The 23,667-nt window shown below is 41.8% G+C and overlaps 3 protein-coding genes across 5 annotated transcripts; 2 read left to right on the forward strand and 1 right to left on the reverse strand.

The window, feature by feature from the left end:
* The first annotated feature begins 372 nt into the window (after window positions 1–372).
* pabpn1 (poly(A) binding protein, nuclear 1) lies at window positions 373–13,633 on the forward strand. Of its 3 annotated transcripts, none has more exons than XM_084340769.1 (7): window positions 373–850; window positions 3,575–3,683; window positions 4,318–4,385; window positions 5,617–5,723; window positions 6,320–6,407; window positions 7,143–7,294; window positions 12,892–13,633. In XM_084340769.1, the coding sequence occupies exons 1-7, from the start codon at window positions 716–718 to the stop codon at window positions 13,085–13,087; spliced, it is 855 nt and encodes a 284-aa protein (XP_084196895.1). In that variant the 5' UTR covers window positions 373–715; the 3' UTR covers window positions 13,088–13,633. The 3 variants fall into 3 exon arrangements, with proteins under 3 accessions (XP_084196895.1, XP_084196896.1, XP_084196897.1); XM_084340770.1 differs by lacking the exon at window positions 12,892–13,633 and adding an exon at window positions 11,723–12,312; XM_084340771.1 differs by lacking the exon at window positions 373–850 and adding an exon at window positions 1,124–1,272.
* A 972-nt stretch (window positions 13,634–14,605) lies between these two features.
* On the reverse strand, window positions 14,606–20,198 carry ngdn (neuroguidin, EIF4E binding protein). The gene is made up of 11 exons (XM_084339951.1): window positions 20,151–20,198; window positions 19,785–19,844; window positions 19,440–19,511; window positions 17,390–17,527; window positions 17,210–17,294; window positions 17,015–17,067; window positions 16,703–16,814; window positions 16,293–16,467; window positions 15,796–15,949; window positions 15,130–15,193; window positions 14,606–14,799 (listed from the first exon to the last, which is right to left on the reverse strand). Exons 1-11 carry the CDS (start codon window positions 20,169–20,171, stop codon window positions 14,780–14,782), a joined length of 954 nt encoding a protein of 317 aa, XP_084196077.1. The 5' UTR covers window positions 20,172–20,198; the 3' UTR covers window positions 14,606–14,779.
* Window positions 20,199–20,290: 92 nt separating this feature from the next.
* cebp1 (CCAAT/enhancer binding protein (C/EBP) 1) lies at window positions 20,291–22,833 on the forward strand. Its single transcript, XM_084339952.1, has 3 exons — window positions 20,291–20,557; window positions 21,754–22,053; window positions 22,170–22,833. Exons 1-3 carry the CDS (start codon window positions 20,555–20,557, stop codon window positions 22,473–22,475), a joined length of 609 nt encoding a protein of 202 aa, XP_084196078.1. The 5' UTR covers window positions 20,291–20,554; the 3' UTR covers window positions 22,476–22,833.
* Window positions 22,834–23,667: the final 834 nt, after the last annotated feature.

A 23,667-nucleotide genomic window follows, 5' to 3' on the forward strand; every position in this document is an offset into this window, starting at 1 on the left:
ATTTTTACCATGCGTGACAAGGTTTTTAATTTAGATAATCATTGTGCAGTCTGAGATTTTATCTGAGTGGCATATTTAAACAGAGGTCACTGAGGTCACACTGAGGGAGACGATGTATACGGGACGTTCAATGTGCCTGGAATTAATTTGCCGAACAATTGGCTTTGCCTGTCTACTTAAGACTGACAGAGATATGATCGACAGAAACGTAATCCAATTAAAAGCACACATGCGATTTGGCAAACCGGAAAGTCTTGCGCGATCAGCCAATAGGAACGTGGCAGACACCGAAGAGGCTTGTCTGGAATGATCCGCCGACGAATAGGATTGAGAGTTTTACGCCCGCAGTGATACATGACTCCGCCCCCGGCTTCCATTTCTGAACTGAAGGGACGCCGCCGCTCTCGCGTAGAGTCCTCGCCTTTTTTATACACTCATTTAAGTAAATAAACTAGGTTCTCTGTCGTAATTTAGGACCGTTGCGTAAAGGTAGCGAGTGAAACCGGAGTCCTTAGTAATCGTGGCATGCAGTTTGAGTACTGGCTGGGACTGTAGCTAGCATTTTATTCCCCATTTTAACTTTACTAAGCGGCGTTTTCCGCCGTTTTTTTCTTTTCGCCGCCCCGCTCACTCTACCCCCTTGTGTGTGAGTAGGGGCCTGCAACGTTGGTTTGGCCACGAGGCGTGTTGGTAACTTCACAGTTGGAACAGGGCGATGGCGGAGTTCGGTAACGGACTGGCGGAGGAATCTCTACTAGATTCAGACCCCGGACATCCCGAGCTGGAAGACCCGGGTGTCGGTGACGAGGAACCGGGGTTAGAAGAGGGAGAGGCCGCAATTGAAGACCCGGTAAGTGAAGGGCATTGTTTCGGCTGTTAGAGCCCACATGAGCACCAGGACACACGTTATGGCCCAATCGGAATAGTAAATGAAAACAGGCAACCGATTTGGTGTTATTTTTTCCACAAATCTTGGGTCACATGCCGTGTGCGTTGCTGCTATCGCCAGGGTAATATCAACCGCCATTGTGGTTCACGCAGTGCAGTAGAAATGGGTGGTGACATGCGTGATGTCGGCAGCCATCTTGGCGCAACAGCGGTGCCAGTTTCTCTGCGCCAGGGAGCAGCTCGAGCCGTTGGGGGGTGAATCCTCGTCGCAAAAAAAATGCGAGACGGAGATGCAGGAGACAGTTAGGGGCGAGGGTGGGACAGGCCGCCGCCATTAGCCGCCGCTGTGCGAGTCTACCCGCTTTAGAAGGCGACCTGCTTACGGTAATGACATTTTTCTAAATTCCATTTAACTTGACCATTATGCTGTCTGCTGCTGCTGCATTTCAAGCACCGGTGTGTGCACATGCAAATGACCAACCGTCAGCAGGCTAACATTAGCTTATCGCGAGCAGCAGCATCAAGTGCTGCAGCCAAGATGACCAGAGGACCTGTCAACCGTAATGACTAGTCACGAGATATAATGCGGACTTTGCACCTTAAGCTGTTGGGACCTATTACTATTAGCCTGTCTGCTAGATTTAGGACAATGCGATGACAGGATCCTGACTGGCTAACAGGCTAGCTGAATTTAACAAAGCTAGGGTGGAGATGGCAGACATGCACCTGACCATCTTTGTCATTTATGTTGGACGACAGTTGGTATCGCGCATCAGTGGCACACAGGATTTGCTGTGACCTGTGTAATGGTTCAAGATGCACAATTAGCGTTTGTCGGCCTAATTTAAATTTTCTGACACCACCTGCACGCAAGTGTATTTTTTCCCGGGGAATGCCTTTGCAGCATGTCCAGGTGGGCTGTAGTGTGTGTCGGGCAGCGAGAGCGCGGCATACAACGCAGAAACAGGGGGTTGCGGTATTTGAGGGGCTGGGTTTGCATCCTTCAGTGTTTTTGCTAGGGCAAGGAGAACGAGAGAAGGGAGGGGAGTGAAAGAGCTTGCACTGAATATGCGACAAAAAATGGAGCTCCAACGTGTCAGTGTCGGAAGGCTTATTTTAACAGTGTTTCTGTGAATGTGGATCACTCTCTCTGGTTTAACGTGCACTATAATGCATGAAGCTGGAGGTTGTTGACATCTGATGTGTCAGATTATCAGGCACATGGATATAATAGGACTGAGGGAAAGGATGGTGCCATTATTCTCTCGTGCGGTATGGCACGGTGCAGTTTCTACTCTCCTCTGGTTAGAAGACCTGAATTTTATATGGGCTGTCTGTGTCAGTGCACCCAGTTGCACAAAGAGCCTTTACATTACAGATCCTGTCAGCACAGGCAACAGCCCTGGATGGAGCTGGAATGACTCCCACTGTGCTGCAGTGCACCACAGTCAGACAGGAGGGTCCGCTCCCACGTGAGGACACAGCCATCTCTGTATTCACCACAGGAATATTGAATTTTTTGGCAGTGATTGTTTGGTGCGGTTCAGTTCAACTTCTGGCCTCAGACCTGATCGCAATCACAGCCCCAAATGCATGCCCCAAAATGGCTCTTAATTAAATTTTTATTATATTAAAGCTGAAGCAAATCAAGTGTCTTATTGATTGACATGAGAAATATGTCCAGAAATATTGATATTATAACATGGAAATATACGTATTCTCATTATGTGTATTTTTGCATAGCAAACAACTTGAAACAATGAATGTGTTGACATCTGTATTGATTGTCTTTGTGTTTATGTATGTTTATACTCGTTATTTGGTTTCTGCGCTGTATCTTTTTGGTCCAAATGCGCCCAAAGTTTGTCAAATGCAACTAAATATTTTCATTGGGAACACAAATTTAGCTGGTCTGCTTCAAGAATGTAGCCTGTAAAAATATTTTAACTAACAACTAATGGTAGTGCAGACAGTTGCATTTGAACAAATGTTGGCATATAAACATATTTCATGTACATTCCCATTATGACTATCAGTTTCTAGCAGGATTTTATATTCATCTCTTTAATTTCTTGTTAGAAATCAGTCTTTTGAATGCCGACTCTGAACACTGACTTTATACTCAGTGAGTAGTGAAAGGAAATTTTGAAAACTGAGCGTGCTTTACTGATTCATCAAGTTTTGCCTTATGCCTATATGCTACTCAATCCTATCATGTCCTGAAGAGACACTTTTAAAAAAATGCTTTTAAGGTTAACTTTGAAGTTTTACGAGGCAATTACTGCCAAATGTAGGCTGGGTGGATGGTAGAAAACACCTTTTAAAACATGAAGGTGAGAAACATCACAGCTCTAGTGAAGGTAATGGACCAGTCAGACAGGACTCTTTTAGATGAAAGTTGTCCCAATGTGTTGATTTTTCGACTTGGGCAGAACCACACACAGACTCGCTTCTATTTAGATTGAGACTGTGTTATGACAGAACCATATCTTCCCTCGGGCGCAGCTGTCAGTGGGGTTGTCAAAGGGGGTGTTAGTGTAACATTTGTAAATGATTACATTTTCATGGATAGATTTGGCAGGAGGTCTGTATTTGTGAGCGGTGCATAGCAGTCACCCACATTGTGTGGTTGTATTGTGCTTATGATGGACTGACAGCTCCAATGGAATGTGTCTCTGTGTTGCAGGAGCTGGAGGCAATCAAAGCCCGGGTGAGAGAGATGGAGGAAGAGGCAGAGAAGCTGAAGGAGCTACAGAACGAGGTGGAGAAACAGATGAATCTCAGCCCCCCACCAGGTGCGTTTGTGTGAGACGAAGACCTCGTCTTTCTTCCCATCTGTCCACATTTCCTATCTCTCTCTCTACTGTCAAAAAATCCAATCGAGGAAGAATACCAGAATCTTGAAATAACCATATTGTCTGCTTTTGTGCATACTTAAAAAATATCCCGCACAACAATTCATTGCTGCAACCACTTGATACCAAACTGACACTTTTACCTTTTTAAAATGTTTAACCTTTTTTTTGTTTTTTAAAGATATTTAAGATTTAATACAGTCTTGAATATTCAGATGAGTTTAAAGTCAGTAAGCAAGTTTTGAAAACAAAAATACAAGAAACAGAATAATGATGAAAGAATGTACTTATGCAGTACTTAAGAACTAGTCTAAAACACTACAACCTTCAGTTCAGATTTTTAATTTAAGAGCCTTTGTAACCTTACACCAATTTCGGTTATTACAAAAACCTGCCAGCGTCTCTCAGCTCTGGCCTCAAATGGGAAATTTAACGTTGCATTCAGATCTGCACTTGATACTCAACTCTTCCTTTCTTGTCAATTGAATTAAATTTGCGAATAACTGAATAGTTCGGTTTTAATTTTACATTACATGCTCATGTAGATTTGTATTTTCTCCTCTCCCCTGCACAGTCGGCCCCGTCATCATGTCCATCGAGGAGAAGATGGAAGCAGATGGCAGATCTATTTATGTCGGAAATGTGAGTAACTGTCTCTCTGTTGTCTCATACACAGACACTATTTTGGCCACATTGTCATGTTTCCTTTTACAGTTCTTGGGATGACATCAAACAAAAATTATCGAATTCTTAAAGAAAAAGTCCCTACAAAAAACAAACCCCATTTGATCTTTTGCAAGGTTTTAGTGGTTTTAAAGATTGAACAGTTTGTTTGAGTCTGAAGATTGGTATCAACTTTGTGCATCTGGACAAGTTTTGAAATCCTGCAACAAATGCTTGATTGGATTACAGTTGTGGTTACGCCAGGACTTTATATAGATTTTAGTTTTTAAGTATTAAGAGCACCTTCAAGAAATTCTAAATGCATGTTATTTTTAAATGGCTGTACAGCTTTGCTGGCAAATGAGTCCCGAGTGCATCAATTTGGTTGTGCCAAAATGGTGTGGAGTACGATTACCACAGAGCTGATCTCATAAGAACATGGAACTGTCTTCCACTTTCAGTCTGCTGTGTGTCTTTTAGCAAACAATGGCTTTATCTTGGCTACTCTGCCATAAAGCTGTGACTACTAAAACCCTACAGTTACTTTATGAACACTGCACAGTGTCTCCAGTCTGAGCCATGAAACCCTGTTGCTTCCTCAGAGTTGCCTTTCGGTAACTTCACACTGACACTTTTTTAGGCCAGCCTCCTGCTGAAATGTACTAACCAGCAGTTTGAGCTTACAGATGCAGGTACCATTAACCTGTGATCACTGTGATTGCACAACGTTGATCTCACTTAATTTACAACCTGGCTCATTAACACTCCCCACACCTGTAAAATGATGGGGTGAATTCTTACAAAACAATGGGTTTGTTTAACCTTTGGGTGTTATTTAGAGTGTTTTGTACAAGAGTTTTATTTAGTTTGTCAAGGACTTCTGACCTAATTCAGTGTCAAGTCTTCAATGTACTGTGATTTCATGCAATAGAAACTCCAAGGGGGAAATGCTTTATGTAGAGACCATACTTGACAGTTGCATTCTCTGTCTGTCTCTATAGTTTTGTGTCTTTCTTTTTTTGCCTCAGTCTTTGATAAAGTTTCGAACAGCCTGTCTTCTATAAAACATTTGATTTTTTGTCCACCTTGTGTCTTTATAGATATACATTGATGTTAATATTAAAGCGTAAGCTGATGAAAAATTATTCTAAATATTGATTTTAAGTGGAGCAGCTCTGCTCATGTTAAACTTCATCCTCTCTTTCTTCAGGTGGACTATGGCGCCACGGCAGAAGAGCTCGAGGCCCATTTTCATGGCTGCGGTTCAGTAAACAGAGTCACCATCCTTTGTGACAAATACACAGGGCATCCCAAGGGGTAATACACTGTCACTTAACTGTACCTTTTCCTTATACACTGGAAGAAAGCGGTAGAGGGGTGGTTATCAGAGTCGTGTGTTGCAAATATACGAAAGTCACACTGTTTGCGGAGAAACAATACAAAATCCCGCTGTGGGTGGACAGCTTTGTGTGATGCATCAATACAGATTATGTAGTTTCACCAGAGCTGGGTGGTTGAATTTGCTTTTGTTAAGATAAAGCTTGGGCTCAACAGTAACAGTTGGCTGGGACCAGATTTGAAACACAAACATTTTGTGACTTCTGGTGGCAACTTTCTTGTCATTTAAATAAAGATAATAAAAAAAGCTGATATCTGTTGCTGTCAGCATACAGTCTTCTGTACAGACAAATAAGTCACATTGAATCCCACCAGGACCAGCTTTTAATGTCATACAAACTCTTGATCACCATTAGGAGAAAGTTTTCCTTTACCATTTAGATGTTTTTGATCTATAAATACATAAATATTAGGTATGTCTGTAATAAATCAAAGTACTGGAGCTGTCGTGTTGCACGTTGCTGCCATTTTATTTGTATTTAAATACTTCTGACTGATTATTTCTCCTTCTTCAGGTTTGCCTATATTGAGTTTGCAGACAAAGAGTCTGTTAGGACAGCCATGGCTTTGGACGAGTCCCTTTTCAGAGGAAGACAGATAAAGGTGAGACATTTTCACATTTCAGCTTCATACTGGAAGGTCCTCATAGTGAAATTAAGGTAATTAACATGTCTGAATGAAAAGAAAAGTGACACTGTTGTGAGAGGAAATGAGGAAAGAGCAACATGGCCGTTTAATTTTCTCTTAGCAAGAAGCACAAACAAGCTTTCTCTTCCTGTATTCAGAAACTATGGCTTCATTGTGAGTTGTCAAACCCAAAATACTTTTTTCAAAATAAACGGAACAATGATACTGATTTAATTACAATGACTGCTGCGGCAACAACACCGTTGCAGAATAGAGACTGTTGGCTAAATTTAGCTGATACTGAAGCTTGGAGTGGCAGTGACAGACCACTCTGCCAGTTCTGGTAGGTTTGGTGGGTTTGTTTTGATTGGCTGAGAGGGTACAGTCTCCTTTGTACTTAGAAAGAAATCTGGTCACAAGTTCTAACATCCATTCTTGTTCTACACTAACAGAAGAGCCGGTTGGTTCAAATTGAAAACAAGCTCTGTTAGCTTTTTTAATGATGACTTTTTTGATGAAAAGTTTTCGCAGTATTGACACTTACTGATGTGCAGTTTGGTTTGAAAGAAAAGGTTTCATAAACTTTTGTCACTGTGGTACATGATTTGAAACACTGATATAAAATCTTTTATCTAAACTTTAACTACAAGGAACTTTAAAGTGGTTAGGAAACACTTGATGTTTAATCTTTGCTTCATTCTCGCTCCCCAGGTGGGCGCCAAGAGAACAAACAGACCAGGCATCAGCACCACAGACCGCGGCTTCCCACGGGCTCGGTTCAGGTCACGGGGAGGAAGCTTCTCGTCGCGTGCACGCTACTACAGCGGCTACACACCACCCAGAGGCAGAGGACGGGCCTTCAGGTGAGCTGACGCCGAGACGCCTCACTTTTGACACTGTGGGAGAACACAACACCTGCATGCACTCCACCTCACTCACTGTTTTACACTGAAGGGAAAGGACAGGACAAACAAGGCAGACCATCATGACCAGCTAGAATTAACAGCTGGTGTTATGGATTTATATGGACTGCAGTTATGATGAATTTTATTGCCATTTGCTGCACAGATGAGGGACTTGGCAAATTAGAATATTCACTGCATTGGCCCTGGGTTATAGGACGAGGAAGCTGATCATTCCATCGGAGAAATTACTGATCACATCCTTTTCATATACTAAATAGGAAAACTTGCATGGAAATAAGGATGGGTTTCATTAATCAGAAACTCTGACCAGTATAGTTGTAGTAGGCCCTCTCCCACTGGAGAAAATGAGAGTCTGTGTACCACATTCTGTTGTTCCTGCCCACAGCAACGAGTCTGAGTGTGAAGCTTTTTAATTAGTTGACGACAATTTTTTGAAGATGACTCCATCAGTCCAGTGCGGTGGATGACATTTGTCACCTTTCTTTGGTGCAGATTGTTGTCCAGGTGTTCTGCGTTTTCACGGAAGATGTAATTGGATGGATAGAATGCTGTAAGAAAGGTTTTTAGGCACATTGAAAACAGAGCAAGAAAATAGGTTGAGAACAGAGATGGAAGAACAAAATTCCTTCCTGATTGGTAGAATAGAGAGGGTAGGTGCAGACGGGCCAAAAAAAATCAATCTGAGCTTTGTCATTGAAGAGGAGGTAACATTTCCAAAGGTCTTTACACATTTATTCTTAGATCTGAATTCTGTGTGTAAATGTTAGTTAGTCTCAGATGTGTTGGAACATAAACCATATGTCATCATGGTATTGACTTTATTGAGAGATGGATTGGATTAGACATCAAAATAGAAACACAGGAGCACAAACATGCCATGTAGTCAGGTTAGAAATCACATCAGTTGTGGGACGGAGGGGCTCATTGCATGCCACATCACATATAACCATTTCAGGAGAGGCAAACAGACTCGGTGCACATCAGTTTGTTCTTCCCAGGCTGTTCATACACAACGTTTGGGTTAGTGCCAATGCAATCTCCTGCAACTTAATGATAACAGAAAGTTACTGGTGCAAAGCTCTGGTGGCTGCACTGAATGCATCTCATTTCTTTTGGAGAGATTGGGATGTCAATTGTAATTTTATGGCAGGAGGGAGCATTTAAACGAGAACTTCTGGCTGTGTGATGATCAGTACAGTGACCTGCAGCATTGTAGCAGTTGTGTTGGATGCTCCGTCTCATCAGTGTTATGTTCAAAACCTGTTTCAGTGGGAAATTTCCATGGTGGTGCTTGTAGTGTTTTTGTTTGTTTTTATAGACCTGTTATTGTGATACACATTGGACAGAAAAAGCCTGGTGTTGATCAGAGTCTTGTGCACTGGGTTTCTGGTGGCTTTCTACCTACACTGTTCGATGGTCTTCACTTCAGAGCTCTGCAGTGGGGCCCTGTGAGTCTGTGTAGTCTAGTTTCTACTGAAAGGCCACATGGGGTTTGTCACTGCAAACTTTGAGTGTTTACAGCATGTGATTAAAACACTTGGCAGATAACTCGAGCTGCACCGTTTCTATAAATGAGATGATGCAGAAATAATCTGAGAGGCTGTTCTGAGCGTAAGTGAAATACATAACCTAGCACTCATTTGTGTAAACTGTGGCTATCCCCTGAAGGCAGCGAGAAATCAAGGCTACACAATAAACTCCATATAAGCCCCACTGAGCTCTATCAGTGGGGCCATCTTGTTTATTTTTCTGTTGAGACTGAGAAAGGAGGTGTGTTGCCAAACACGTTGATCAGCATGCCAACTTCCCCACACATGCACTGAGCTGTGAGACGGAGAGATTCTGATTTGGTCACCCTGCAATGCATCTGGAACCTTAAGGCCTTGGAAATAGCTTATTACTTAATGTTCAACAAAGAACGTTCTCCAGAAGAGCTAGCCCCTAACGGGGCTATTTTGGAAAGAGCCTTAAGACCTTCATGCAGAGGTCTTTATTTCAGTGATTTAACACTTTGCCAAGTTCTTCCTACAAGCTCCCTTTTAGTCCATTTTATCTCCTGTGTTTCTCATGTTTCATTTTCGCCCTTCCTCTTGACTCGAGTATTTGTGCAATGAACTCCCATTTCAGCGAGGCTGCCTTTTAAAAAAACCACAAGAAAGGGTTACATCTCTATTCATTCCTTTGTGTGAGAAAGTGTCTGAAACTCAAGGTCAGAATCTCTCTAATCGCTCTGTGTACTTACTCCAGCCACTCCCACACATACCAAGAAACCCTAACCCTGCCAGTTTACTCACTGGGATTTGGCCTGAGCTGCAGGACAAGGCACACAAAGACATGGGGAGAAGGGGAGGAGAGCTCAGAGGGTTTTTATATTAAATCAAGTCTCCAGAATATGAAAGTACTGCTGTCTATGAGTAGTTAATTAGCTGAAAGACTTACTTGCGTTTAACTTTAAAGGCTTCAAGTTAGCTTGTTGATTGAATATATAGGTAACACGTATTGGGACTGTTGAACTTTAAAGTTCTGTTTGACTTATTTGCAGTTATTCCAGGATAATTGTGTACAATTTGACATCCCATCCAGCAGAATAGCTTTAAAAACACACTCACAAGTTAACGGACACAGAGTGAGCCAGGGTGAATGGAATTTGTGGTGTTGCCAATATTAATCTAACTGTAAAAAACTGTCAAAGAATCATGGAAAACACCCTCAAGAGTATTACTGATAACTACATAGTGTATCTTCCCATTATCTCACAGCATTAGTAAAAATGTAATAGTCACCCACAGGGAGTAGCATGCAGAGAAGCAAAGTTGTTCCACTTGAGCTGGCCTTGATCACTTCTTGCAGAGGAGAGCAGAAGTGCTGTTTAGTTGCTGTATCAGGAATTCATCGTTATTCTACTTAAGTGCTGTAGTTGAGCAGAATCAGGCTCAGATCTGAACCACATAACACTTTTTTTTTCCACTGGTGCCTTCTCTTGTTGCGGTAACACATCCATGGTGACGAAAAACACATGGTGGGTTCAGAATCTTTGCATTGACCCGTCGTGTGCTTGGGAAGATTTCAGTGTCTGGCTGTGGTCCTGCATTCACAGTCCAAAGGGATATGTTTTATTAAAAGTGTTGATTGGCTTTGTTTATAAGAAGTTTAAGATTGAACAAGGCCTCAGTAAGTGTTGCAGTGGGGCCTGATCTGCCAGAATTTAATGAGATTAAAAGACAACGCAGCCAAATATCGGCGTTTCTCTTGCACCTCTAATCCTCGCTGAAAGCCAGAGAACAAAGGAAATCCTTAATGTTTGGCCTCTGGTTACCAAAAGTATTTCCTCTTATTTAACAATCATTTAACATCATAGTTCTCGTCATCTTCCCAAGTTGGCGTGGTGAAAGCACAGATTTTGACGTGAGCCAGAAGACACACACGTGATGTGGAAAACCTTTGTTGGTTTTTCTGTGCTTTGAATGTTGAGTGTATGTCCTTGCATGTACAGGAACCCCCACAGACAGACACACACACACACACACACACACACACACACACACACACACACACACACACACACAGAACATATACTCCAACTCAGATTCACCTTTCCAGCGTTCACTCCCAGAAACGAGGGTTCATTACTGCAGCCTGACCTCAGCATCTAGCCTAACAACCACTGGTTTCAGTCCCAGTGTGACCTTTTTGTGTTTTGTTGCCACTGAATGATGATGTGTGTGTATGAGATGGAGGAGAGTGTTTTGAGTGTATAATGATGATGTAGTGTTGTCCCCCGAATTGTCATGTGTGCGTTCGTGTGCGTGTGTGTTTATGTGTGCACCGTGTCCCGCTGGGGGTATATGTGTGGTGCTGTTTGTCCTCCAGGTCTTTCCCCACAGTGACCCCAGAGGCGGCTCTCGCAGAGAGAGACAGAGAGAGAGAAAGAGGGAGAGAGAGTGCCTTTGCTGTCCCCTCACACCCACACACTAATCATTATTCTCCTATCTGGAAATCAAACTTTTCCTCTCTTGACAAAGCTGCTTTCAGCTTCTTCCAGCACTGTAGTCTATCCTTCCAGATTGATTTGTTGTAATGCAAACACCTCGTAAGCTCAAAGGCACAATACCGTTAAGATGGTATGTCTATTTAGTGATTTGTGAATATGTCCTAAACATTCTGTCATTCGTTTTGATATCTATAAATATATGCTTTCCCCCTTCAGTTTACTTCTTGGACTGAAGTTTCAGCAGACCCTTTTCTGTGCCCACAGTCACACACATACACATTATCTATTATACTACTATCACACCAGGAAATTGGTGTCCGTCTTCTTAAGCCAACCAGAAAAAAACTCACCCTCTTTTTCTCTCTCTTTTCCAGGGGCCGAGGGCGAACAACATCGTGGTATTCCCCTTACTAAACACCCCCTCCCTCCCCAACACTCCCTTACTATCAACCCTCTCCCCCCTCTGTTCCCATTTAAAGAAAAAAGAAAAAGAAAAAAAAAAAAACCACACACAGTGAAAAAAGTCCTCCCCCTCCCCAACAATAAAAGAAGAGAATCCCAGAAGAGAGAAAAAAAGACAAAAAAGGAAAAAAAAAACTCCTGGACAGAGAGACTGACTGGCCGCAGTGTGCGATTGTGTGTGAGCGTGCGTGTGCGGAGGTTGATGCGGTCACCCCTGGTAAGGTATAAGTTGGCCATTGGGGAAAGAATACGGTGGCAGATATCTCTACTTGTTTTCTGTTGGTTTTTGGGGGAGGGGGGCGGGGAGGTGGGGGGGAAAAAAAAGAGAGAGAAGATGATGGTATCTCAGGCTGCAGATGTGTCTCCTTTGGTCTGGCTGTGACCTCCTGCTTTCACACCATCACCAACACGGCCCACCCACTCACCCTCCACCACCACCAAAACAAGGAAAAAAAAAAGAAAAGAAAAAAAAAAAACGTGGGGGGAAACGGCAACAAGAAAAGATACTGTATTCATTTTTTTGTTTGTTTTTAATGTATCGTACATATGTGAAGCTTCCACTAGCCAGAGTATTTGTTGTGTTTTAAGTTTGTGGTTTGGAGTATATCATTACCTACCCACCCCACCCTCCCCCTCAACCCCTTTTGTGTCTGCCGTTCTCTTCCCCTCTCACCCTCCCTGCATTTTATAACTCATGCTTTCTTTCCCCCTCCTCCCTTTCTCATCACACCATGGATTGTGTTTCTCTCTGCTCTCTGGGCAGTGATGGACCTTCAGTGTTCAGTGGATTCGTACATACATAGATGAATTTTTTTTTTTTTTTCCCCCTTTTCCTCATGGGCGGGGCTCTTTGTCGTGCTGCCACCCCTCCACCGCTCGTCCATACCTGTCATCTCCACCTCAGGCATGGCCCAAGCTCCTTTTATTCTTTTGACAGGCATCAATGTTTTTATTTCGTGCAAAACCCCCTGCACCCCCCCTTCCCCTTTTCCCCCTCTCCCCCTCTGTGCTCCCTCTCCTCCTCCCCCCTCTCCCTCCCCCCTCCTCTCTCTGTATATTAGACCACTTCTTGTCGTTTCAGGTTTCAGGACCAGTGGAGGCTGACGACCCCTCCCCAGGTGGCGCCGGCCCCCCCCACTGTCTCCGCAGCGTCTCTCTCTCTCTCTGCTCCCGCTATGCACACTCACCCCATCCTGTCCGTGTGGGGGGGCGGGGGAGGGGGGCAGGGCGACCACAGGCCCGCCGCAGGGGGCATTTACTACAACAGCAAACGCTGATGATGCTTTTAGTCCCTTTCACACTTCAACTCATGACACACACACACGGACGACAACAGACACATGCACAAATACACACACACACCTGTTCAACACACACCACAGCACACTGCAGGCGGCACTTAACAGGCAGCCAACCCAACACATGATTTATATACAGAGAGCTGAAGCCAACATAGCTGAGTGGCAGGCAGGCAAGTTTGCGTGAGAGTGAGGAAGGCAGGACCAGAGACGAGGGTGTTTTTTGGGGTGTACAGTGCGGACCTTAAGGCGCCCCCTTTCTCTGACGACGCGCAGTGCAGTCACGGCTTGTCTGAGGAAGGCTGACGAGCTAATGGCATTGATTATTAATTTAATAAATGGAGTGGGCCGGAGCTGTTATTTTAGGGCGGGGGAAAGTCAGGGGTGGGGTTTGTGTGGAGACTTTTTCTTTTTTTGAAAAGGGGGAGTGGGTTTGAACAAATGTTTTGCTTTTTTTTATTTTTATTTTTAACCCATGAGTCTGTAATTAGGAAAAAAAAAAATAAAGACATTGTGTAAAAATGAGACTGCGTCTGTGTGAGTTTGTCCCGACTATTGCTCTGCTCTGCTCTGACCTGGCTGCTCTGATTGATGGTTTAATGGTATCAACATACAGTTTCATTGGTCCCCTAACAATAATGATATTGATTGCTATAATGGAATAAGTGCTCTGGAGCAAGTTGTATTAATCTGGCCAAGTCTTTAATATTTATTCACAAGAAACCTCTTGAGAAGTTAACTTCATTGGTTTGATATCACTTGATGGCACGTAATGTATGACAAACTACAAGTTACTGTATGTTTCTGAAATTTGAGATGCATTTCTATGAAGGGATATTTAAATTTGGGAGGTAATGATGTCGCTTTTAGGCTCCCCAATTAGCTTTTTCCCAGCAGACATTGACCATTGCAGGAAAAGAAAAGCTTGTGTTATGAACATTAATGATGGCTCTGTGCTATTCAAGTGGCCCAGTAAGACGTGACAGATGCTCACAATACCAGGACTCTAAAATCTGAGACACAATTCAGCCTTGAATGTTATTTGTGTTTTTCCTACTGTGACATGTCTTTTGTAAACAAGGGCTATGTAACTGCATGAACAAATGACACAAACCAGCAGGGTTAACTTTTTTGCATCATACTGTATCCAGCCCAGTGACACGTGTCCTCGAACATGTATTTGCATTCTGCTCAGTTGGCTGGTGAGCCTGCTGCACCGGGTTGTGATTAGGCCTCGTGTCAGCATCTGGCTGCTTCTCAAGCAAATGTGTGGAGATCAAACAGAACTGAATGGGTTTCTCTGCAAGTCTATCAATACTTATAATGACTGTGTCCTAAAATGCTCTTTACATTAGCAGCAAGGTTGATTTGATGGTTTAAGAAAGATGAACGCAATGTTGAAATTAGCTGGAGAGTCCACTGTTTTTTGTCCTAATTGAAGGCTGTTGAGGCTGTTTGACTGCCCTCTAATGGAGATAAATAAAACAAATACAAGAGTCAACAGTAAATGTTTATTTTACAAACTAAATGACAAAGTCATACACTGTGCTGAGGTGGTGGGGAGCTTATTACTGTAATATCACTCAGTTACTGGTTATAAAATTCTCATGTCTGAAGAAAACGATGGCTGTTGGTAAGAAATCCTCATCATTTGGACGTCACGTCTCAGGTCTATCTGTGCTTTTTAAAAGCTGCAGAGAAAGACATGAAACAGTATTTAGACAAATCAAAGCAATGATCATTGCTGCCTCAACAATGTATAGTTGTAGAGGTGGTCACTGAAATTAAACTCAAAACAATATGAAAACAATCAGAACATACATTTTTTCTGAACATTTGGTTGGAAGATAAGAGTTCTGTAAAATGACTTAGTAACAGCAATTAAGTAGCTCTGGTGTTGCACTAAATGCAGACCCAAGAGACAAACGAGTTGTTGGACAATTACACAGCAGAGTGAAGAAAGTAAGTTGATTAAAAATGAGTTGTAAATGAATTTATCTGGTATACTTGAATGTCCTCACCTCGTCTTTTGGTCTTCTTCTTCATCAGTTTCTTCTTTTTCTTGGGCCGAGAGTTATCCCCATCCTGCATCGACAAACACAACGTGTCACAACCAGCAGCTACTTTAAGAATGTGATCTAAATAAAAACAGGCAACAATGCTCCCATTCATAGCAAACGGAGATGGGCCTGTTAGAAACATCCTTTTGTGGCTTCTTATGTTCAGCACAAATTCTAAACATAGCACACGGACTTTCCGAGCCCTCTTAAGTGTATTTAAGCTAAATGACTTTTCCACATGTGCCGGCAGTGGAACAAACAATCAGCATGAGGTTGGCCAGTAATTACTCTGACTCATTAGTACTTGTTATAACAGCAGACGGTTAATTGAGACAGGAAACGGTAACAAGAGGGATTTCAAAGCTGTGTAGGCACAAAGTAAAGCTCTGCCAGCTCACACCCAACAGATATGTTCTGTCTAACACTTACTGTCTGCTGGTGGCTGCCAAAGTGAACCATAATAATCAATGCAAGTAATCAGGTCAGCCTCTACTCTTTGAACAGAGCCTTCCTCCACCTGAGCGAAACTCCCATTCTCTCTCTCCACACAATTTTCACCATCAGCAGTGTGTCAGCCTCGCTCAGTGAGTGAAATATGATCCCTTGGTGATGTTGCTGCCAGCTCACCTGCCCGCCCTCGCCGCCTGTCAGTGCCGAGATGTCGCCGAAGTGCGTGATACCGCTCAGCTGGCCGGACATGGACATCATGCCTCTCTTTTTGCTGTTCTTCTGGTTTCTGGGCATGTTGAGACGCACCATCATCGACTCCTCATATTTTTTCCTGGAAAAAAGAAAATGGTGATGGGAAATTGTGTATGCAAAGCTTATTCAAGTAATGATTAGCCCCAACCCCTAGCTAATTAGCCCATTCACTAGTTATGTCGGTTGCTAAGCACAAAAAAACTAGTACCTACTCTTAAATATTTATTTCATTAAAGATTTTTAATTTAATTTTTTTTCCCTCTACTTTTGTATTTAGAATGTTTCTTAGTTTTATTAATTGTGAAAACTAATAAACGTATTCGAGGCGGGAAAAAAGTGGTTGATTTGGCCTGCCCTACGTCTTTTACCACTTATCAGCCGTCATGTGTCTACCTGCTTAAATACAGTAAATAAATAAACACCTGTGGAGCTCATCGCGGCTCTCCCGCTCGCTCTGGAAGTCTCGTCTGTCCCTGATCTCCTCTGGAGCGTCGCTGTACTGCTGCCTCAGCTCCTGGATGACATTGCTTCTGAGGGCTGCCCGCCGCTGACGCTCCGCCTGAGCCTTCTTCCTGTCCGCTTCTGTCATGTCACCGTCTGAAGGAAACGGGATGAGAGGAGAATTTGTGTTGGTCTTTATTTTGATGTGGAAGACAGCACAGCTAAGTGCCTTCTAAATGACCAAGATGAACATAGCAGCTGCTAAATGTCATACTTAGTCCAAACAGTGTAATTAACACTTAATTAAAGACAAACGTTTATACTTTTTAATCATCAACTCAAGTCAATATTGAGAAAAAAGAAGAACCCTGTAAGAAAGACAGGACATTACCATAATGCACTGCAGCAATCTTTGGCGGTACATATTTCCTGCCACTAGAGTGGGCTGCTTTCTTCTCCGTCGTACTCTCAGCTTCACCTTCAGACTCCTCGGATTCACTCAACTAGTTGATGAAGCACATTAGGTCAGTCAGTCACCGTTACAATATTGCACGTTCAGTATTTAAATCAACGGTGGCCTCACTCAGTAAATGTGTCGAAGCTTTAACACACAACAAAACCTTCTTGCAATCTTATTTTCAGTAGATTCATTCAATAAAGTCAAGAAATAAATAAATACATTTATAATAAATTGTGCACTTACTTTGCTGATGAGGTTCTCAGGATTAGGTCGCAGCTGCAGCGGATCATTTTCAGCTGAAATCAACAAAACAAGAAGCAACTTATAAACTGAAGTCTAATATTTGTCCTGCGAATCATGTCTTTTATGTTAAAGCAAGGTTAAAAATCAGATCATTGGTGGATGCATTCATTGCAACAATCAGAAACCCAGTCTTACCTAAACTGCCGGTGACGGCTGTGCGTAACAGTTTATCAATCTGGTACTTGAGTTTGTGGTCGAGCGGTCGCATCTTCTCCAGCACCTTGAAACCAAGATGGAAAAGCAACGCTGTGTCAGCTGCACAGTCAAGGACAAACTAAATGTATTATCAGTGGTCTGTTTCTACAATCATCTCACCGTTCTGATGGTGACCACTCTGTTCAAGGCTTCGCTGTCTTTTATTTTGCCTCCTTCAGTTTTGATGCCGATCAGGTGAGTGAGGTCTTGAAGGTAGAAGAGCAGCAGGTGGTAGCGAAGGTCCAAGAAAGACAGTCCCTGCAGGGAGAGAGGACAGACAGGGGGTCAGAGGGGGCTGTGTCGAGACTAACTTGGGGCCGGGGAGTATTAGAAAACCATTTCTTTTACGTACATGTCAGATGCACGACCCTTCATAAAATTTAGATTCTAGTCATCTATTTTTCTGTAACCTTGCATGAACCCAAACATGAGAAATCTTTAAAAATCATCAAACCAAGCTATCACACTGGACTGTCTCCATGTGTCAAACAGAGTACACCAGACCAACACTGTCCAAACACTTTGAACATTTCACGGTTCATCTTAACTTGAAAAAATAATACAAAACAGCGCAAGGAAAACGCTGTAGTTTACTTACTGAAGTGGTAAAAATTCTCTAACAAATTTGTAATTAATCGAATAACTAAAAAGCAGCAGACGTGCAGTGAACATGGGGCTTTTGGCCTGTTTGTCCCAGCTGTTAATGCAGCCTTGCTGTTCAGGGATTGTAATATATTTAACAGTTCTGATCAGGGTGCAAAACAAGCACAAGGAACCAGCACACAAGTGGCTGGTAGATTTGCTTCTCTCACCAGTAGGGTTGCAACAGTAGTACACTTTAATGGCACTTGATATTACATTCTTCTTCTTATTATTATTATTATTATGAGTGGCAGTAGTAGTAGTAGTAGTAGTAATGTCTCATAAAGGACAGCTATACTGTAGGACCTTATGTGAAGTATAATCTAAACAAAAGGCAAAGGTCCCATGTGCACAGTTACGCTCAGGAACATTACCATTAGCTTTGGAGACTGGCAGGTTTAATATCACACCAGAGGAGAACAGACTTTGTTGTGTGATATCTGAAATTGACAATGAGGTTCATTTCTTGTTTTGTTGTCCTGTCTATGACAATGTAAGAGACACTTTTTACTAAAATTTATGCTGATTTCTTTTGGTTGGATGATTATGAAAAACTTGAGTTGCGCTTCAGGAAGGGAACCTTCTTTGTCAAGCATGGGAGAGAAGGCAGAATGTTTTATTTAAGACCAAGCTAGACCAAAATAATATGTAATTTTGTAATGAAATGTAATTAAGTGTTGCAACTGTATTTTTGGTGTCTTGCACACCCATGAGGATAGGGCAATGTATGTGCATGACACACAAAAAAAAAGATTTAAAAGTACTTGTAATAGTAGCAATAGTAGTAGTAGTAGTAGTAGTAGTAGTAGTTAGAATGAAGGAATGATAACATATATATTTTTTTGTTGCTTGTAAGCACAGATGATGTGAACATTTCATGTCACAGTTATCCCTTCCACCATAGTTGTGATTCACAGTATTATTCTGGTAATGATCACAGCATTCTTAAAACTTAAAAGAAAGACTAAAATTGCACTAAAACATGCTGGAGCTACTTCAACCTCAGGGTTAGGGTTAGGACACACATTATTTTAGTGAAAAAACAATCAAAGAATCTATATTAATCATAAATCATAAGGTCCCCCTGCACAAATGAAGGACCTCTACACCTCAGTTTGGATTCTGGAGCATTTACATACATCCGATTTAACTTGCTTTTGTGAGGGATACAATGTGCAAGCCGACCCATCTTCAGTCATGGTGACAGGCTCAGGCAATACAAAATAAATCAGGAAGCCACTATAGGACTGTATGTCAGTGAGCTAGACAGCTTTTATAAGTCATTCATATGAGAACATTCAGGATGGTCTCAATTCATGATTATCCCAATGATGGAAATTGACTACGATCAACTTATTGTGACAGTCAATTGACAATGTGACAAGTACAATGTCCTGACACACATGAAACTTAATAGAAACCTGAAATGTGTATATTTTTAACAACACTAATATGGTATATACATGGTATGATAACCGTTAGGTAAAAATGTCATTTGTACCCTGGTTGTGATTAAGCCCCTGCTCACCTTTGACGTCTTAAATGCTCCATCTTTGACTTGAGTGAGCAGCTCACGGACATGACTCGTAACTGAGGCCACCTGGTGAGAAAAAGAGCCGTGGTGAAGAATCCTATGTACACAAGTAGTCTGGGATGTGAAGCCACAGTGAAAGGGACACAACATCACTTCATGATCCCTTAACTCCAGTACATAAAACAGGATCATAAGAAGATTAGTCTGTGATGGGTCACCATGAGATCTCAGTATGCATATTAACGTGTTCTTATGGTTTCAATTACTTCAGACGAACTCAGTATATCTTTATTAACCAACATTATTATTACAATAATAGTACAGACAGCTTGTTCTTACCTGTTCTGTGAGACTATGCAGCAGCTGCACAGCTTTGGGCAAATCACTTTCAATTAAATCCTGTCAAAAAGTAAAACGACATGTTAAAACTACCCTGCAACACTTGCTCTCATTCTTTATCTACAGTTAAATGTGGGTAATGTAGTTGGAAGGCTGCTAAAAAACTTAGCTAGTGGCTAGCCGGCTAGCTTAAGTTATTCAAGACAGAACGACTATTATCACTCGCTTTTATCAAGCAAACACAGTTTCAGAATGCACATCACATCGTCAGAACGGTCTAATGTGTTAACATAGACTGTACAAAGATAAAATACGTGTTTAAAATACGTGTTTTCTAAACGAGAAGCTATTTAAGCTCCAACTCACGTTGTCAACAGGGGCAGCCATTTTGATTTGGGTGTAATCTACGGAAGCCGCAGAGTGACAGCAGACATACAGCCGTTTGGTTTGCTGGAACCAATTTCGCACTGTTAAAATATTAGAGCTCACAAATAAACGAGTGAGTGTCAATGGTGGGGAAAAACGGGAAGATATGAAATAAAATGCCTTATTAAATAGTTAGTTATTAAAAGTGACCTGCTGCTGAAAGAAAGCGAGAGAGGGGGTAAGAGGGAGGGAGAGAGAGAGAGAGAGAGAGAGAGAGAGAGGGGAAGTGATGGTGAGATGATCTCAGGGGTACCTGTCTCTCTGTCTCCTTGCTGTTCAAACCATTTTCAGTCAGACTGTCAGAGAAACCTGAAGAATATTCAGAGTCTGTGGAGAGCTAAGTCATGGTAAGTCAGATCATAACTTTCCTAGACCATTCAGACATTAGATCAATGTAATTCATCCACTGACCTTTTGAATAAACAAACCACTGGAAGAATTAAAAGCAGAGGTGGTTTCTCTTATAGTTATGATGGGAACGGTCACTAAGTTTCACTGAGTACGGCTCTCTGAACATGAAGCAGTGAAGCCAAAGAAGGATTTATTTAGATTAGGTTATGTAGTTTTTTAAGAAATATATAGTCTCTATTTTTTATTTAAAACTGTGCAGATCAGTTTAACAAGAGGACGTGAAGAATAAAAAGGGAATGGCAATAATCAAAGGTTACAACTATATTCATACTGACAACATTTCTGTCAAATGATATGAGAAGGGTTAGTTTTTATGTTGATATGTTTTTGACGATTGTTGGGCAGCATGAAACAATTATTTTAATGGTTTTCTCTGTTTATTGATTAATTTTTTGGTCTATAAAAGTCAGAATCACAACCAAAGTCCAAAACCTAAAGAAACAAAGTTTTCAATAATAGAATTTGCTAATAAAAAGAAAATTCATCAGTAACAATCAATTAATTATTTGTCAGTTGACTGTTAAATTAATTGAGTAATTGTTTCTGGTCTGACACTGTTACGGTACTCCTAACCTCTAAGTTGTCACTGTATTTTTTCCCCCAAGTGTTAATATGTAATTTGTAACGTATTTAAAAAAAAATAAAAAAACATTAAAAATCAAATTATTCAATTTAACAAAAAATATTTATTTTTGTGAAATTTTGAAGGTAACATTATTTTCTTGCCTACAGTCAAAACTTCTTACAGACATATTAACATCTGACTTAACATCTCAAAAGAAGTATTAAGAAGAAGAAGAAATACTAAGATCCTTAAATATTAAATAAATATTGGGCCTTTCAGGCAGTTAAATTAGCAGATATATCATTTTCTATCATTATTTCCGGGACAATAACATGTAAGAAGCCTTTAATTGTGGTTGGTTGAACTGGAGCTAATTAAATTATATGTTTTTATCCATTAAAAAGCAAGTTTTACATGTTAAATCTTAATGTGCAAAGTAACTCCTAACTATAGTTGTCAGGTAGATGCAATGGAGTAAAATGTCACCCACATGTAGCGATGTAGAAGAATAAAGTAGCACCTTAATAAAAGACAAACCTAATCTTTTCCTCTTTCTGAACCCTCCAGATGTCTGATTCCAGGGTGTCCTCTGTCATCCAGGAGTGGGCGTACCCAGGTCAGGTCCACCCACACACCCAGAGCCTGAACCCGTCTACTTCCAACCACGCTGGATCCACCAATCAGCTGACCCAGATGGACATGATACCGTACAGCCAGTCTCAGGGACTGGTGAGAGGGGGCAGTGACGACAGAGTGGCTGAGCAGATGATGGGACTGTCTTACCTGAACTACACCAGTCCCTGTCTCAGCAACACCTCGAGCGCAGGGAGCACAAACCACAACCAGAGCCACGGCAACACTCAGCAGGTGTGTGTTTGTGAGAGTGATTATTGATGTGTGGATAATAGATTTAAAAAACTGTTTCTTTCTGAGTGTGAAAATCATCAAACAGAACTTGACACATTTGTGTTTCTGGCCTCCAGGACTTCTCTTCCTTCCTCCTGCCAGCTCTGCGGGCCCCGGTCAACAAGAGGAGCATCAGCAAGGACAGCACAGAGTACCGCCTGCGACGCGAGAGGAACAACATCGCTGTGAGAAAGAGCCGGGACAAGGCCCGCAGGAGGATCCTGCTGACCCAGCAGAGGGCCCAGCAGCTGCAGGATGAAAACCAGAAGCTGCAGATGAGGATAGGGCAGCTGACACAGGAGCTGGACACTCTCAAACACATCCTGTCACAGCGGCACCTGCATGGAGGCGAGGAGGGAGCAGCAGGGGAGTCTAACATCTAGATTCATTATTATCATTAGGTCTCTGAGACTCAAAGTCAAATGTGTCCTTGTTGAAGTTTCACAAAAGGCAGCCACAGTCACATATAAAAGAAGTAGATTTGAAAATGAGGCATTTTGTGGGGCAGTAAAGGTATTAAAGATGCAATATGTAAGATTTTCAGTTTAAAGCAGTCAAAAATGAACTAAAATTATCAGCAGTATGCGAAGAAATAACACTTTTGATGTCAAAGATCTCACATAGATATCTAATGAAGTTAGCATGCTAACCAGCTAGCCCCTAGCCAGTCCAGTTCTTACATATTGCACCTTTAAGGACTTAATTTTCTAAAAATCATGAAGACAGAAAGCAGAACAAGCTAGCAGGGCTGTAGACACTCATGCCATGTCCCCTCTCTTTATTTCTGGAAATGTTAGGTTTATAGCTGCACACCAGCGCTGGACCATGAAGTCTCTGCAGGAAGACGTGTAATGGGTTTGAATGTAGATGCTTTTAATTCATTGTATGTTCTAAACTGTGAGCGAAGAGACTGCAGAGTGCACAGAAACCTCCAGTGAGTGTGTCGAGGTGCTTATCAAGATACGTAAAGCAGCTGTGTGAGATGTAAAACAAGGGTTTTAAAGAAGAAGCAGATATAAAAATCCCAAATACTGCACAAATGGGCCCGGAGACAAACAGTCCTGAAGGTCTAAACCTGCATCAACTTAAGTGTAACTAATTCCAAATGAACTTTCCAGAATGTCTCTGTACATTCATGCATAATCCTCACAGACCCTTCAAAAAGAAGACCCCTCTGTGCATTAGCTTGGCTTGTCATAAGATCTGATTTAACAGACATTGCCTAATCGTCTACCTGACACTTCTTGTCATTGTCAGAGATGATTGTAAGTGTCGTTGCCCAACAACGTTACACCACGGCCTGCGGTTTGTAGGGGATTAAAGGGGAAATCTAAGTGCCTCTCTCTGTCTGATACTCTATCTTTTGTCACTAAATGAGTGTGGGATTACTTGAAATAATGTCAATATAAGACGATGTTAATGTTGTTGAATGTCTTTTATACATTTGTAATACATTGTTAAAGCAAAACTTTGTCCAAAGAATTCTTAAATAAACAAATTATTGCTTGTGCTCGGATGAAACGGTCGTCTTTTATATCTGCCAATTCAAGATTTGTGACAACTGTTTCAGATTCA

The sequence above is a fragment of the Pagrus pagrus genome, assembly GCF_965226575.1.
Source record: "Pagrus pagrus genome assembly, chromosome: 20".
NCBI lineage: Eukaryota > Metazoa > Chordata > Actinopteri > Spariformes > Sparidae > Pagrus > Pagrus pagrus.

What these genes read in the sequence shown, in the direction of transcription:
- pabpn1 (XM_084340769.1), top strand. Translation starts at nt 716, where the DNA reads ATGGCGGAGTTCGGTAACGGACTGGCGGAGGAATCTCTACTAGATTCA. An exon ending in GAATCTCAGCCCCCCACCAG is followed by an intron (nt 3,684 to 4,317) that starts GTGCGTTTGTGT and finishes TCCCCTGCACAG; the next exon opens with TCGGCCCCGTCATCATGTCC. An exon ending in GATCTATTTATGTCGGAAAT is followed by an intron (nt 4,386 to 5,616) that starts GTGAGTAACTGT and finishes CTCTTTCTTCAG; the next exon opens with GTGGACTATGGCGCCACGGC.
- ngdn (XM_084339951.1), bottom strand. Translation starts at nt 20,171, where the DNA reads ATGGCTGCCCCTGTTGACAAC. An exon ending in AGCCGTCACCGGCAGTTTAG is followed by an intron (nt 17,068 to 17,209) that starts GTAAGACTGGGT and finishes TGTTGATTTCAG; the next exon opens with CTGAAAATGATCCGCTGCAG. An exon ending in GAAGAAGACCAAAAGACGAG is followed by an intron (nt 14,800 to 15,129) that starts GTGAGGACATTC and finishes CTTTCTCTGCAG; the next exon opens with CTTTTAAAAAGCACAGATAG.
- cebp1 (XM_084339952.1), top strand. An exon ending in GCCACGGCAACACTCAGCAG is followed by an intron (nt 22,054 to 22,169) that starts GTGTGTGTTTGT and finishes TCTGGCCTCCAG; the next exon opens with GACTTCTCTTCCTTCCTCCT.